The sequence below is a fragment of the Oryctolagus cuniculus genome, chromosome 11 (assembly GCF_051225735.1).
Source record: "Oryctolagus cuniculus isolate XC-2025 breed Fujian yellow rabbit chromosome 11, ASM5122573v1, whole genome shotgun sequence".
In the NCBI taxonomy this organism is placed as follows: Eukaryota; Metazoa; Chordata; class Mammalia; order Lagomorpha; family Leporidae; genus Oryctolagus; species Oryctolagus cuniculus.
In genome coordinates this window covers 85,958,826-85,976,084 of record NC_142877.1, presented here as the reverse complement: position 1 = coordinate 85,976,084, position 17,259 = coordinate 85,958,826, and the positions used below count along the sequence as shown (strand labels likewise).

Genomic DNA, 17,259 nt, shown 5'->3' with positions numbered 1-17,259 from the left:
TCCTGAAAGTCTAAACAGCCTTTGAAGATACAAGACAAGATGACCAAGCTTCTGCATTTGTAGCCATTGGTTAGGCTGTAAAAGATGCAAATTTTGAAGAGGCAGAATCTGGAGAAGACAACGACATAATTAACTGCTAAGACTTTGGATAATAAGGGCATTTCCTATATCTGAGAGAGTAGAAAGGTCACACATCCTTGTTTCTTATAAAGACATTTCAAAATGGAATTAAAAGAGGAGTTTACTGCGGTATAAAAAATTAAAATCCATGCATCGGGTTTCCATAACATACATTTCTATGAACTTCTTGCATCTTGTATCTCCAAGGCCTATTTTAGAAACTGGCATACAATAGGTTCGCTGCTTGTCTGGTTTTAAAGTCTCTGCCACTTCTTTTTTTCCAGTATTTTTTAAACAAGGATCCACAGGCCATGGAGTGTGGGGTGGATATAGACTTATGTTCGGATGTCTGTGAATTAACACTAAGAATTTGACAGTTTTGCCAAACATCACTTCTTTTCCAAAAAATATTAACTCACAAATTTTCTGGACAAGTAGAATCACCACATTTTCTTTATTTTTTTATTTAAGTTATACAAGTTTCATATATTTCATAAATACAGATTTAGGGACAAAGTGGGGCTTCCCCTCCTTCCCCCAATCTCGGATTCCTATCTTAATTTTTACCATGATCTATTATCAGTTTACTTAGTGATATTATAGTTAGCTCTACTCTAAATAGGAGTTCAACAAATAGTATGAGGAGAAAGAAAACAAAACAAAACACAACTAAACACAAAAACTGTTCCCTGATTTCAGGGCCTCAGGTTTTGTGACTGCTAATGAGTTTCTGACAGACATTCTTATACCAGAAGTAGAGAGTTAAGTGCATGTTCTGAAACCAGATTTCTACAGTCTGTATTCTGGCTCTGCCCGAGCCAAGCCATCCTGCCTTAGTTTCCTCATCTGTAAAAATGGGACAGAATTTTCATTGTTTAATCAAGGCAGATGCTGTTCGGCTGACATCTCCTAATTTAAAAGAAAAACTGGCTATTTTCCGCTGCCCAACAATTTCATATTTATTCTTCCATAAATTTCAAAGACAACAATGTTAAGGTAATAATTTATCACACACACACACACAAACACACACACAAACATGCACCCTTAAGTATGAATTTGTAATAGTGGTTTTAATAAAAATTACCAGATTTAACTGTCAATACTATTAAGTGATAGCTCCCTTTGTTTCTGTCATTGGGTGTATCACAATGGTTCCTAACTTTCTAACCCATACATAGCTTATACAAATTCAAATGGAACAATAATAGGTTTAAAGCAATGATATGGTACTAAAATGTTGAGGCTATAATCCATCATCTGTTCTTCATAAAAGCATCCCAGATATAGGAAATGTTTGGGAGTTTTGTGTCAATTAGCATACTGGAAAATAAAGTGGTAATGTCATATAATACAATGAAGGGAAAACTAAGCACATTCACATGTTTCCAGCAAAGATTTCCAAGACTAATTAAAGTACAGAAACCTCCTTGAGAAGTAAAATAATTTCATCTTCAAGACCTGAAGAACTTATTATTCTCAAAGCCTAAAAACTGTATCAAGAATGAGGTAGTCAAATGGAGAAAGGTACCTCAATATATGTGAGAAATGAACTAATGATGAATTTTTTAATAGGCATTATATAAGAAGTAGGGAGTTAAGAGTACAAGTTGTAAAATCAGATTACCAGGAACTGTAGATATCAGCCTTAATTTCCCATAAGAAAATCAGTAACTTCAGATAAATATCCACTGTAGTCAACCTGCTGTTTAAGACATGTAAGCTCCAGAAATGCATTTTAATTTTTCAAAGTTTATTTTTTTTTATTTGAAAGGCATAGTGAGAGCGATCTTCTATTTGCTTGTTCACTCCCCAAATGCCAGGAACAGCAAGGGCTGGGCCAGGTCAAAGCCAAAAGCCAGGAACTCCATCCATGTCTCACATGTGGATGAGAGATCCAAGTACTTGGACATCATCTGCTTCTTCCCAGGGTGTGCAGAAAAAGAAAGTCGGATGAGAGTAAGGGCCAGGACTCAAGCTCAGGAACTCTGATACAGAACTTAGGTATCCCAAGCAGTGACTCGCCCAGGAATGCGTCTTACAGACATTTTGGAGGACTGTCATTATAATGCAATGGGTTAAACTCCTACTTCTGCTGCCAGCATCCCAACTGCTCCACTTTCAATCCAGCATCCTGTTAATGTACCTGAGAAGGTGTGGATGACTGCACAAGTACCTGGGCCCCTGCCACCCAAGTCTGAAACCCAGATGGCATTCCTGACTCCTGGCTTTGGTTTGGCCCACCCTTGTTCATTACAGTCAACTGGGGAGTAGATCAACAGATGAAATCTATCTTTGGCTTTCTTCTCTTTCCAATAAGTAAATAAATAAATCTTAAATAAAAATATCTTGGTTTTTCAATTATTTTTATATTAGCATTTTCAAATATATTTTTTCATAATTTCTAGCATCATTTTGATAGTGTATCCAATCAGGGATGAAGAAATATCAATACATAACAAGGAATGTTTATCCCCCGCAGGTTTTAGTGGCTGATAATTTGATAGCATACCTGTAGTTAAGGGCGCAGATATGTAAGATTAAAAAAACTGAAATAGGAATAGTAAACTTTTGGGAAGAGATAATCAAACTGTATTAAAGGGAAAACAGGAGATCTTTAGCCTAGAAATTGAGACATCCACACTCCATATTGAAATACCTGGGCTGGATACCCTGCTCCTGTTTCCAGCTTCCCATCATTGCCGACTACGGGGGGCAGTGATGACAGCTCTAGTAGTGGGGTTCTTACCACTCCTGTGGGACCCTCAAATTGAATTCCAGGCTTTGGTTGGACTCAGCCCTAGCTGTTGCATGCATTTGGAGAATGAATACACAGATGGTTGCTATATCTTTGTGTCTCTCTAATAAATTTAAAGTGAATGAAAAGGAAGGTAGGAAGGAAAGAAGGAAGAAAGGAAGGGGGGAGGAAGGAAAGGAGAACAGAAGGTAGGCAGGGAGAGAAAGAGGAGGAGGAGGGGGAGAGAAAGGAAGGAAGGAAGGACGGACAGATGGAAGGAAGGAAAGAGGGAGGGAGGGGGGAGGAAGGGAGGGAGGAAGGGGGGAGGGAGGGAGGGAGGAAGGAAGGGAGGAAAGAAGGAAGGGAGGAAGGAAGGAAGGAAGGGAGGGAGGAAGGGAGGGAGGAAGGAAGGAAGGGAGGGAGGAAGGAAGGAAGGAAGGAAGGAGGGAGGGAGGAAAAAGGGAAAGGGGAAAATAACCATTGAATTCTGGAACTGTAGTGTAAAATGCACTATGCATTTAAAATAAATAATTTGCCTCAGAAAATCAAATTAACATATGGTAAGGATTTCCATCTTTGTGGAAATCTTTGTGTTTTACTCGAGTCCTTTTAAAACATTTATTTATTTATATTTGAAAGGCATAGAGGGAAAGAGAGGGAGTTATCTTCCATTTGCAGGTTCAGCCAGGGCAGCAGCCAGGGCTGGGAAAAGACAAGGCCAGAAGTCAGGAGCTCCATCTGGGTCTCCCCTAAGGGTAGCAGAGACCCAGCAGTTGAGGCATCCACTGCTCCCAGGTGCAGGAAGCTGGGTCAAAAGCTGAGGTGGAGGCAGGACTGGATCCCAGACACACCACCAAGGGATGCAGGCATCCCAAATGGCATCAGCTTAATCTGCTGGGCCACACCACAGTGCTATGATATCCACCCCTTGTTAGGATTCTTTTATACAGAGAAAATTGCAACTGAAGGGAAAGTACAAACTGTAGTACAACCATAGATTTCATGGGGGAGAGAATCAGTTACCTCTTCCACTATTAATGATTTAACAGAGCAACTTAGATTAATCAGAAGTGATTGAGAGATGTAGCACTAATGTACATTTTCCATTCTGTTACTTGTTAAGATCTGTTAAAAAAACATTTTTTAAAAACAAGACTGATCACTGTTTTACCAGTTAAGCAATTAAATTTTTTGTACTTACATGTTGTTAGAAAGACCTTACAATGTTCGCTAAGTTCATTCTTGTAAATCTTTTCAAAATCACTTCTCTCTTGAAAATTTGGAATCCCTTTGCAAGTTACTTTTCAAATGAAACCAATTTAGTGATTAAGTGACCATTTCAAATTCTTTCTTGTCACAAGATCTCTAATTGTACCATACTTGCCCTCCTTAACTTGCCATTTATTCTTCAAAAAGGAAATGTGCTTATGTTGTAAAACTCCATTTCTGGGTTGTTATTTCAACAGAGATCGTTTAAGAAAGTGATACAAAAAATGGAGATGAAAACCACATTGGGAAAATGAGAGTTGTTCATATATAAATGTTCTGTTCTTAGTCTGAATTTTCTGTATTTTTAGTTTTTCATATACTATAATTCAGGTTCAGTATAACCTTTAAAACTAAGAATACTGTTGTAAAACAGTCATTTGTTGCCACTTGATATCTAAGGAAATAAGTTATTTATCAAAGAATGAAATATTTCTATAGCACACACATTTTTTCCTCCTTTTCAAGATGTAGCTGTTCTCAGCTCTCTTCTAGAGCTTATCAAAGATAATGTTACACCAATATATTTAATCACGCCTGCCTCAAGTGATGAAGAGAAACTGTTAATTCTGACACTTTCCAAATGCAAGGAGTTTAACTTGTAACAACTCAGCCTGGGAAAACAGTCCTCAGGCGGACTGAGTTCCCTATGCCAAACTTCACACAGGGTCCACGCTGTCTTCTTTGGACTTGCCTGGTTCATTTGTTGCAAAAATTGTACTCAGTTTTAGAGTATCTCCCAGATTACCTTTGGTATCTGACCAAATTCCTCATCTCCCATCCTTGCTATCCATCACCTGGCCTGCCTTCAGCAAGATTCTGTTAGGTTAATTTAGTGCCTGATGCTGCGTGCTCTCCCTTAGCCTTTCTCCCTCCACTGACCCTTCACTGAGCTAGACAGCTACTGCACAGGAGGAAAAAGGCTCTCTTCCTTCTTCCCATCTCAAGTTCATTGTCTGAGGCCCTCATAACACAAGACAGGATAACAAGAGAACAGCAGACAGGTTTTCCTAACCTAAGTGTTATGAAACAGAGCTTTCACAAGGAAATGAAGACGCTCACAAAAACACCTGAGTGGGTTTCAACGCTAGGGTTCATGAACAGTAGAAAGCCCTGGAGAAGCAGGCTAAGACAAAGGCTTACTGTCATAAGCTGAGGAAAACAGCAAACCAGCCTGTTCAGATTCCTCTCTGAATCCCTTGAATTTTGAAGAAAAGGATGCTCCTTCTCTCCAGGTACCAGGAAGGCACCTGTCAAGCAAGGTGTTACGAGTTGCTTCAGAAAGCCCCTTCTGCATTTTTTAAACACCTTCAGCTTACGATATTCACGATGCCACATTTTGGGGTAGCGTTTCCTGAACCCAGTCACTAGAAACACCCAGCTGTCTTTGCTGTCTTTGGAGCTGAGCCCAATCTCTTTTCTCTAATACAATAGTCTTGACACCTATCACCAGATTACTAAAGAGAGACTTCCTGGCTAAAATGTGCCATCATAGATTTTTTTCTTTAACAAGAACAAAGGCCTTTCAAGATAATTTAGCCTAACAATTTATTAATTTCAGGATCTATCTGGCTTCTGTCTTCAGGATACAGAATGACATAATTTATTTGCAAATAAAGGTGAAGGTGCAGATAGAAAACAAGGATTTAGGAGCAGAGAAAAAGCAAGGACACAGGGAAAGAGGAATAGAAGCGTTAAGGAGAATTGGAAGAGGGAGGGAACAAGGACACACAGGAGCAGCTTTTGTTCTTGTTATTGTGTAGCTTAATTATTACTGTTTCAGTGTATTTAGAAAAAAGAAACACAGACCTAAAGATCAAAGATCAAAAACATAAATGCCTATAAGGGTAACAAAAATGGGGAAGGTTAGCTATGGAAACAACCAAAGGGCACAAGGAAGAATGGAACTGGGAGAACACACATGGCTGTCTGCAGGTGGCAGCCCTTTCTTACCCTACTTGATGCTTCCAAGTAGGAGAGTGGCCCAGCGGCCTAACATCAGCCAAGTCTCCCGAGAAAGCAAGGATCCAGCTTCTTTGGAGGAGCAGAGACTCAATATAATTTTGGTGTGTGGTCCCACCATTCAAGCAATTATAGTTACAACTCCATGCAAAAGATACCCCACAAAGAAATGTGAGTAAAACAAACAAGCTGAGAATCAGAGAACATAATAAAGTGAAATTTCCTAAAGGTTTTGATGTTCCCCAAATGAAAATACTCAAGTTCATTTGCTTTACAGCCTAAAGCCACGTAAGCCCATCCCTCACCTCCCCTGCCTAATCTTTCATGTTGTAAATATAAAACACACACACACACACACACACTTGGGATTGGGGGAAGGAGGGAGAGAGAGAGCAAGAGAGAGAGAGAACAAGAAGAATAGTATAGGTATGTCTTTGTGTATGTGGTTTTTTTTTTTTTTTTTTTTTTTAAAAACCACTGTTTAAAAGGGATCATCTGTGGGTTGTAATGAACAACACTACCACAGGATGAAAGAACTGACAATTCAGCTTAGTTCAGCTCAACTATCTGACGCCAGTCGGCTACTAGCAGCCCACACCAACAGTTAGTAAACAAGTGAGTTGTACTAACCATCTTTGTCTTATTCCAACCAGGAGACTTACACAAATGGATAAACAGAAGAAAAAGAATAACCACTTCAGAAATACATTTTTCTGGTTTGTGTAGCATTTTGGAAATAGAAGTACAACTAAGAGGGAGAAGAATGTAAGCAGAGCGATGCATTAGAGACTAGACTTTGTAACTTGTCAGAAGAAATGAACTGTGGCATATAAATAGTTTGGAAAAGGAGTATGAAGACAGATCTGGGTGGTAGAAGACTAGATCTGATCCTGCTATAACTGAACTTTTCAGGCAATCAACAACTATCTTGCTGACACTAGATAAGGATTAGGTCTTTGATTTCTACTGTTGTGTGTGTCAAGATAGATATTATCCATGTGATGAAGTATACTCACAACCTGAAGTAGAATAAGGTAAGCGTGATTCACCCAAGATCACAGGTCTTTTTTTCAGTATCTTTGAGTCCACTTAATGAAACTACATAACACATGGAGGGTACCTAATGATATTTGCACCCTTGACTGTACCCTGTTGTGTTTTTTTCTCCCTGAGTGTGTTGACTTCCTTTACTCCATTTTCTAACTGTAAGATGCACAGGGATATTTGAAACTGAAATGACTAGTCAGAATCAAATTTTGCTTATAAAGCCAATACAGTGATTCTGGGATCCTTATGTTATTAACATCTAAAAAACAAGAAACACAAAGTACTTAGTTTTCCCACGTCACAGAAGTGTGTGGAAATGTTTGGAAGAGGTATATTTGCCTCCCTGTTTACAAGCAAGAATGGGGCTTAACTGCATCCCAAATTATTATTAACCCTGTCATTTTTTTCTAACAAAATGAAAATCTCAGTAACTTTCCCCTTCAAATTCCTTACATGGTCATGTATGAATCTATCCTATTTAACTTAATTTCAGGGTCTCTTGCTTAAACTAGGTTGAAGGTATCTTTATCATCACAACTATATATTCAGAGTATTCTTTTTATTCCTTCCCCCAGAATATCTCAAGTATTTATTTCTTAACTGTTTTCACCAAATAGTAGTTTAAGTGGTTACTTGTTCTCTACAGCTGTTCCTTCACCAACATATTTACCATAAAACATGTATTCCAAACTCAAAGTTATAGTAGATATGTCAACAGCCTCATAACACAGCTGTACTTTGTCTCAGTATGTTTGTTTCTTTGATTCTTCTGTCTCCTAATAAGAATACTTCAGAAAGGTCTTTAAAAACGGGATTTAGGGACCAGTGTTGTGGCATGGCAGGTTAAACTGCTGCCTGCAACTTGGGCATGCCCTATATCAGAGCTCCAGTTGGGGTTCTTGATACTCTGATTCCCTGATACTGTGCCTGGGAAGGCTACAGAGGATGGCTGGAGAGCTGGCAACCCTGCCACTCACAAGGGAGACTCAGATGGAGGGGCAGGGACCACTTCAGCCTGGAAGAGATTCCACCATTGTGGCCATTTGGAAAGTGGAACAGTTATTGAAAGATCAATCAGTCTCTCTCTCTCTCTCCACTCCCCCTATCACTCTGCCTGTCAAATAAATAAATCTTTAAAAAATGGAATTGAAAGATAACTTTGTTTTGGTTCACAAAATTTCGAAAAGCATGCATTTTTTGTATAACAAATTTTTTCCATGAACTTTTCAAAGACCCATGTTTTTCATTTTTATCTTTTGAAATAAAATCACTCCTAATGAGACCAAATGGATACCATTGACTTTATAGTAGAATTTTGAAACAATTTATGTTTTAAGTGTTTGGGAAAGGTAAAATGCACATATGCAGTAATCTAGCAGATAACCTATTCCTAGGGACACTATCACCTTTAACTCATAAAAAATTAATGCACATAGCAGAACATTTATAAAGTATTAGACATATTAAAATATGAAGTGTGGATAAAATATCAATATAGAAGTCTGAGAGTTGAGTCAAAACTACAAGTGATCTACCGGTGATTTCAGAAATTCATTTAAAGTCATAAAATTTACTAAATATTACCTCTCACAAAAAATGTACCTTATTTGGCCTTAGTTATCCCATACAAATACTCTACAGGCTTCTGCCACATATTACCTGTGTGACTCAGGATATCAGGTGTCCACAGGTCCTTAACTTTTTTTTTTTTTTTTAATATTTATTTGACAGGTAGAGTTATAAACAATGAGAGAGAGAGAGAACAGAGAGACAGGTAGGTCCTTAACTTCTAATTCTGCCTTTCCTCATATAGGGTTATCATATAACAAAATGGCTACACATTGTCGCTCCCCCTCTTCATGGAGGAACGACACTAAACCCTGCCTAGGCTTCATATCCAAGTCACGGCACCATTATGTCGCTCCCCCTCTTCATGGAGGAACGACACAGGACCCTGCGCTGTTCTTTTGTCTGCTCGGCCCTCCCCGGGTTTGCTGCTGGTTCTTCCCCTAGCCACTTTCCCCACTTCCGCGGGGGAGTGGCACACCGCCGGCCGGCTCTCTCGGGGGCTGCACAGGTGTTCCTCAGGTGTTCCCCTTAGATGTTTCTGGTGCATGTTGTCTCTCTCCTCCTTTATAGTCCTTTCCACCAATCCCAACTCTGCTACCCACATGCCGAGTACGCTGCTCTCCTCCAATCAGGAGTAGGTCCTACAGTTTATTGGTTGAACTGGAGGCAGCTGAGCAGAAGCTGTTTCTCCCTTCTCAGCGCCATATTGTGGGAGAGCAGATGCATAGAATAAGTCTTAATTCCAGTAACTTAGTCTAGTCCGGGTTGCTCCCCACAGATCCCCCTTTCTTTTTATTTTTTGGCATTGATACGCACCTGTCTTCGGTGCCCCGCGGCACACACTCTGCTCTGCTTGCTGGAGTTGCCCACAGGTGCTTACAAGCCCTATCAGTCAGGCAAACCGAATCCGGGTCCTCTCTTCGCCATGTTGTGAGGAGGTTTTTAGGCGCTGATGCGTGCCTGTGTTTGGTGCCCTGCAGCGCATGCTCTGCTCTGCTAGAACTGCCTGCAGGTGCTTACAAGCCCTAGCAATCAGGCAAACCGAATCCAAGCCTTCTCATTGCCGTATTGTGGGGAGACTTATTGGTGTTGATTCGTGCCTATCTTCGGTGACCTGCAGCTCATACTCTGGTCGAGCTGCCTACTGGTGCTTATCGCCTTACTAATCAGGCAGACCGAATCCAAGCCTTCTCATTGCGGTATTGTGGGAGACTTATTGATGTTAATTCGTGCCTGTCTTCGGTGACCTGCGGCGCATAAGCTGCTAGCCGCCCGCAGGTGCTCACCACCTCCCTAATCAGGCAGACCGAATCCAAGCTCTCTCATTGCCATGTTGAGAGGAGGCCTTATTTTTCTCTATTTCTCTATCTCTGGGCATTCCTATTTCTCCCATTTTACTTCTATCTTCCAGCATTCCTATTTCTTTCATTTTACTTCTAAACTTCTGTTTCTCTTATCCCTGCGGCTTCCCGGCGCCCGCCCCGAGGCTGCTTCTCGGCGGCTTCCCGGCTCTGAGCCGCTTCAGCCCGCGCTTCTCTCATCTGCGTGGCTTCCCGGCGCCCGCCCTGCGGCGGGCTCCCGGCTCTGTGCGGCTCGGCTTCGCGCGCACACTCCGCGGTCTCCACGCACTTCGCGCCCGCACCACGGCCTCGCGCCAGCCCCGCGTTCCCTATCTATTCACGCCCCGTGCTCTCTCTGCACGCTGCGGCTTCCGCGAATCACACAGCGTAGCTCGCGTTTCCGCCACTGGTTAATTCCAGTAACTTAGTCTAGTCCGGGTTGCTCCCCACACACATGAAGTAATTTACTACTCAAGCTTATCTCCTTAATCACCTAAGCTTAGGTCCCACCCCGTCCCCTGTATCATCACAGTCTACTTTTTCTTCTTCTGCCCTGGGGGAAGGAAGTGATCCTTTAGGATCTTCAGTATCTCCTTTGCCCTCTCTTCTCCCCTCATTTTGGATACATTTTCAGTTTCACACTGAAACACATTTAGACATCTTGATATCTATCTTTATCAACTTAATAAACTGACTTAATATTTTTGGTACTGCTCCCTGTCTTTCATGTACCTCCAATCTTCTTTATGTAGTAAGTTATATACTCCCTACTTCCAATTCTCCATTTCCTCAACACTTAAAAACTTCTGCACAACGGCTCGCCTCAAGCTGCCTTCTTGAAGGCTGCCAGCGTCATCCTGTTCTCCAAAGCAGATGGACGTCCTTGTGCCTTACTTTTCTTTCTATTTCAGTAGCAGTGTTCATTGCTCATCAACTTTGATTTCTGTGTCCTGTCATGGTCTTGGTTGTCTTCCTAAACTACATTCCAAATGTAGACATTCCAAGGAAGCTGAAATTGGCACTCTTTTCTCCTTTTGTGCACTCTCTCCCTTGGTGATCTTATCACATCTTGGGTATGAGTGCCTCTCTGCAACAGACGTCCCCATCTCTATCCCTAACCTTGGACTTTCTCCCAACTGCTTGCTTCATAGGAATATTCTGAGGAAAAGTAGAATATCCTACTTTTCACACAGAACTTGCCCAGTTCAAATCTGATACTCTTTCAATAAGCACATCCTCTGACTACCTTATTTCTGTTTATGGTATTTCTTCTTTTCCAACACAATAAATTCAAAACCTTAGAACATTCATCATGGCCAACTAGTTTACCTACTCATACCCTATAAAAAAAATCTACTGCTTGTTTTTCTTGTATGTTCTTTTCCAACCCACTCTTGTCTATACACTGTAGTTTCTATTACTATAAGCCTACACATTACCATGACTTTTTATCTGGTTTTCCCAAGGATGTATCCCCAACTCTACCTTTCCAACATCATACACATTTTTTCATTGCTTCATATAAAGCAATTCCTACATTATTACTTTCATTATGTCATCCTGCTTATCAAGATTCCAGAATACAACCCCTGACACTTAGGATGAAAGTCAGTGCCTTTCATCTGGACTTACAGCTCCAGTCCTATCATCCCCTACCCTTCCATTCCGCATCCTGCCATTGCTTCTATTTATGAGAATTCTCTTCTCGCCTCTTCCTACAATCTTCACCTACCAACATTCTATCATTTCAATCTTCTCCTAGTCTGCTGACTCAGACTCAATGACTTTTCAGATCAATCCAGCCGACAGTAATTTCTCCTGTGTGTCTTGCTAGCATCTAGCTTGTATCTTTCACAAAACACTCATAAGACGGTATTATGGGGATTCACATGTTCTCCTTCCACTCTCTCTTCGCACTGGAGGTTTTATTTCTTTGAAATTCTATGACATTGTATAGAGTCTTACGCAAATCTTGAATTTGATTTATAAAAATACGCTGACTCAGTTCAAAATAAAAACAATCATATCTAGAAAAATACAAAGTATATATAGACCTGATCACTGGTAATTATATTTTCCAGACTCTAGAGTTTTCTAAAAGCCAAGTAAAAGTAGGTGACCTTGTACTATGTAAATTTTCCATTTTCACATTTAAATTTTTCTAATCCTTAATGCAGAATTTAGCTTAATTCCCACAGGAAGAACAAAGCAGTTTCATTTAAATATTCCTTCTAGTCCTCAAGACTCAACATTTTTTGATATGCATACATGGGAGCAAAGACTGTTGTCTTTATACATAAAGTAACTTCCACAGAAAGATGAATTTACTCATAAAAATGAAAAAATAAAGCGGGGAAAACTAAAACTGGCAATTTGGCAAACAGTAATGGAGTTATACAAACAGGTTTCCAATTGATAAATGTTTAATTTTAGAACAGTCACCTCCAACATGAAATAGATTTTAAAAATCGTAATGGTGCCACTTTTGTGCTGAACATATTTCTGTGTGTACTTCAATAAAAGACAATGTACTGAACATCTCTGATGAACAGGTCATATCAAGACCTATAATTTTTATAATGCATGCTACTTTATATATCTTTTTAAAACATTTAATCACAGGAAGTCTTTGTAAATAAAATAATTCAAAAAACTATTTAACAACTTCAAAGTAAATTACACAGAAAATTATGGGTTTTGTGGAATAAAGAAATTCCTTATGGAATGTACTGAACAAATGTAATAGGCAATTCACTAACAAAGTAAATCTTGTAAGTGACCAACATTCTCTTTAATGACAGTACTGTTACAGTAGTTGGGTTGCAGAGCAAACTTTACTTTGTATAGTTATGACCTGAGATGAGCATTGGTAAAACATTCCTAGAGCCCCCTACATGTAGCTACTTATTGTTACAGTTGCAGGGGCATTTTGACAATTCAAGATAATGGCCGGCGCCGTGGCTACACAGGCTAATCCTCCGCTTTGCGGCGCCGGCACACCGGGTTCTAGTCCCGGTCGGGGTGCCGGATTCTATCCCGGTTGCCCCTCTTCCAGGCCAGCTCTCTGCTATGGCCCAGGAGTGCAGTGGAGGATGGCCCAGGTCCTTGGGCCCTGCACCCGCATGGGAGACCAGGAGAAGCACCTGGCTCCTGCCTTCGGATCAGCGCGATGCGCTGGCCGCAGCGGCCATTGGGGGGGTGAACCAACGGCAAAAGGAAGACCTTTCTCTCTGTCTCTCTCACTCTCCACTCTGCCTGTCAAAACAAACAAACAAACAAAAAAACCAGAAGACAATTCAAGATAATGCTTTATAAAAAAGAAAGCAAAAAAATCCAGCATGAAGCAGGCATGGTGGCATAGTGGATAATGCCACTGCCTGTGCATCCCATACAGGTGGCTACTCCACTTCCAATCCACCTCCCAGCTAGTGGCCTGGGGAAGGCATCAGAGGATGGCTTGAGTACTCAGGCCCTTGGCACTCACTTGGGAGACCCAGACGCAGCTCTCAGCTCCAGCCTAGTCCAGTCTTCCTGGCTGTTGTGGTCATGTGGGGAATGAAACAACCAGGAGGATCTCTCTCTCTCTCTCTCTCTCTCACTCCCTTTCTCTTTTTCTCCCTCTCTCAATCTTTCCCTCCTTCTTTGCAACTCTGACTTTAAATTAAAAGAATAAATCTTTTAAAAAACAAAGCATAAAATCAGATTACTTGGTAGATGAGAATTGTAGAAAAGGCACTGGCACAATTTCAACAGGAAGTGAAAATTGTGATCTCTTTGCTGTGTTCTCACAAAAGGAGACAACAAACTTATTGAACTAAAAGCAGAGAAAAGGGCAAGCACTTGACTTAGTGCTTAAGACACTTCTGTACCATTTCCAAGTGCCTTGAGTTTAAGCTCCCTACTTCTGTTTTGTTTCAAGCCTTGGCCCTGGCAGGCACTGGGGAGTAAACCACTGGATGCGAGCTTTTTCTGTCTGTGTCTCTATGTTCTCTCTCAAATTTAAATAAATAATCAAGCAAGCAAACTCAGAAATCATAAAGAATGTTTTTATCAACAAAGGAAAAAGCAGCAAGATAAATGTTATATGGATGCATTAATTTAGATCAAATGCATAATTGCTAAAAAATCATTACATAGGATATCTGTCTAAATAGGATATTTCACTTCAGAACTATTAGCATAGTTCATATTTTATCACTCTTGAATCTCCTTACTTACCCACATTTATGAACCAAAAAAATCAAATTGGAATTCATAAAATATATTAGAAAATGATCATATCTGTTGATCCATCAAGTGCAACATTTTCTCATAGCTAAATAAGAACTCTGTATTCTATACAAACCTATAATTTATTGTCACTATATAAGGAAAGTATCACTTGAATAAACGCATTTTCAAAAGCAGTCTGCAACATGTTTATGAAGAAATGGCTTTGAGTTAATGATTAAACATTGATTTTATTACTTAGCTGGTCATTTAAAATAATCTTTCAAATGAAGCTGAAATTTTGTGGAGCCTGAGTGTCTTTTTCACTTTTGGCTTAGCTCAGATAACCCTCATCTCACAACTCCATTATAATGCACTGAAGAAAACTAGCTGACCAAATACTTAAAAATAAATAAATAAAAGTGACAAGGCCTACAATGAGGCATAGAGGGTTCAGCCACTGCCTGCAACACTGGCATTCCATGTTGAATGATTCCTGACTGCTCCACTTCAGATCCAGCTCCCTGCTAATGCACCTGGGAAAGCATCAGTGGATGGCTCAAGTGCTTGGGACCCTGCCACCTAAGTGGGAGACCAGGATGGAGTTCTTGGTTTTGGCCTGGCTCAGCCCCTGCCAGTGTGGTCATTTGGGCAGTGAATCAGCCGACAGATCTCCCTCTATGTCTCTTCCTATGTTTGTGTGTCATTCTGTCAAATAAATGAATAAATAAATTTTATCTTTAAAATGTATGCCTTCCTTATCTTGCTCATTTAGAAAAGGAGAAGCGATGGGGCTGGCGTTGTGGCGTAGTGGGTAAAGCCACCCCTGCAGTGTCACATCCCATGAAGAAGGTTCAAGCCCCAGCTGCTCTTTTTCAGATCCAGCTCTCTGCTATGGCCTGGGAAAGCAGTGGAAGATGGCCACTTGGGCCCCTGCACCCATGTGGGAGACCTGGAAGAATCTCCTGGCTCCTGGCTTCAGATTGGCCCAGCTTCAGCTGCTGTAGCCATTTGGGGAGTGAACCAGTGGATGGAAAATTCTGTCTCTCTCCCTCTCTCTCTCTGTAACTCTGACTTTCAAATAAATATATAAATCTTAGAAAAAGAAAAAGAGAACTGACATTCAAGTGACTGCCACTCAATGAATACAGGTGGAAACTGACAGCTATTATACACAATTAGATCATTACATTAAACAATATAAAGCAACAAAAAGAGAAGGGGAAACAAAAAATCCCTGTTCCTCGCCTTCAACACTATTATAATAAGTTTGAGTCTTCATATTCCACAGTTTTCTTAGAAATTTTGCTCTGAGGTCCCCAATGTAGGCATTTGTAATAAAGCTACGCCTCCCACACGCTGCCAGGTGCCTCCTGGCCTCCTTGCTTGCCCCATGTTTTCTAAAGAACTTACCACTGACCAACTAAAACTTTATTTGCTTAAGCTCCTTCTCCCCAGTCTAGGTTGTAACTCCTCTCAGCAGGAGCTCTTGTCCATTTTGTTCACTGCTGTGTACATGTGTCAAGGTAGCTAGGTAGACATTAGCCTATGTGCATGAAAGGGGCTGAAGAAATGGGAATTTTTTAAATTAAATGGTAATTTTTGTGTGGCAGAATGAAGAAAACAGTAGATGCAACTACATGTCTAAAGCACTGTTTGTGCTGAGCCACCTGGGTAGGTGGGTTCCAGCCCTCTCTCTGGGGGCAGTGTAGGGGAATCTCCCCAACCCTTCTCCAAGGGCGCTATCGGCCCCCATACACTGTGCTGATAAGGTCCTGGGAGCACTTGCAGGAAATCCACACTCAGAAAGCCCTCCGCACAGGAATTTCCCAGGATAGGAGGAGAAATGGGGAGGGGCATGGCCTACTCATATCCATAAAATACAGAATACAGACTTGGCTCTCAGTCCTCTTTGTTTTTAAAGACTTATTTATTTGAGAGGCAGAGCTACAGAAGCAGAGAGAGATAGAGACTGAGACAGACATTGAGATAGAGACAGAGATAGAGTTAGAGAGAGGCAGAGAGAGAGAGAGAGAGAGAGAGAGAGAAAGTCTTCCATCTTCTTGTTTATCCTCCAAATGATTGCAATGGCTGGAGCCAGGCCAATCGGAAACCAGAAGCCAGGAGCTTCTTCTAGGTTTTCCATACAGGTGCAGTGGCCCTAGCACTTGGGCCATCTTCCACTGCTTTCCCAAGCCATAAGCAGAGAGCTGGATCAGAAGAGGAGCAGCCGGGACACGAATCGCCGCCCATATGAAATGCTGGCACTGGCCCTAGCCCTCAGTCTTTAGTGAGAGGCCCTCTTGCTCTTTGTTACAGCCTAAAGGAGAGTGGGCACTCAGTTCTTCCCTGAGATGCCTGCCTGGTCTGTCACATGTATTCTCCTCATTACACTTTGCTGCCTCACTTACCACCACTCTGCGAATTGACAAGAACCTTTGGGCAGCCGTCTCTAGTAACACACCCAGTGCCTAAAATCAGGTCTGGTTCTCAGTAACTATTTGTGGAATAAGTAACCAGGAGGATGGTTATTGTTCAGTCTCCAACCTCTTTTCTGTCAAATGACAGTCTTTTCTCATCTAGCTTTCGCTTATGCACACAGTGGCCTGGATTACAAGGTATCCCGCTTAGCCGTCATGCTGGGGGAGTTGTAACTTCTCTGACCATCAGCAGAATGAGGATCACAAAGTGTGGTGGGCTGTTGTGAGAAATGAATGAGGGAAGTCCCACAGCACACCCAGCACAGTGCTTGGCACGTTACAAAGGCTCAATGAATCTTAACAGTTAATAGTGCTTCCATCCGGGTTATTATTTTCTTCTGTTGCAGACAGCTCATCAATTCCTGAAATATCTTGTAATTAATGTGATGGGCTTCAGAACAGCCAATTCAAAACATGGCTCCCTGGCATCCCGAGCATTTTAAGCTAAAGAAAACTGAGCAAACTGCAGGAACAGGAAGGTTTACTTTTTGCCCTTTTCCCTCCCTTCTCCCTTGAAGTAGGTTGCAAC

At 41.1% G+C, this 17,259-nt stretch overlaps 1 protein-coding gene across 16 annotated transcripts in view; it reads right to left on the bottom strand.

The window, feature by feature from the left end:
* Positions 1–17,259, bottom strand: part of TMTC2 (transmembrane O-mannosyltransferase targeting cadherins 2) — a 447,603-nt gene that overhangs the window by 44,318 nt on the left and 386,026 nt on the right. For 10 of the 16 annotated variants that reach the window (XM_089307530.1, XM_089307535.1, XM_089307540.1 and 7 more), the window contains one exon: positions 7,196–13,296. The exons of the other annotated variants lie outside the window; for them this stretch is intronic. In XM_089307530.1, the coding sequence (XP_089163656.1) occupies positions 13,048–13,296 (249 nt within the window). In that variant the 3' untranslated portion in view covers positions 7,196–13,047. Of the gene's footprint in view, positions 1–7,195; positions 13,297–17,259 lie in introns of those variants that run through there. 16 annotated transcript variants of the gene reach the window in all.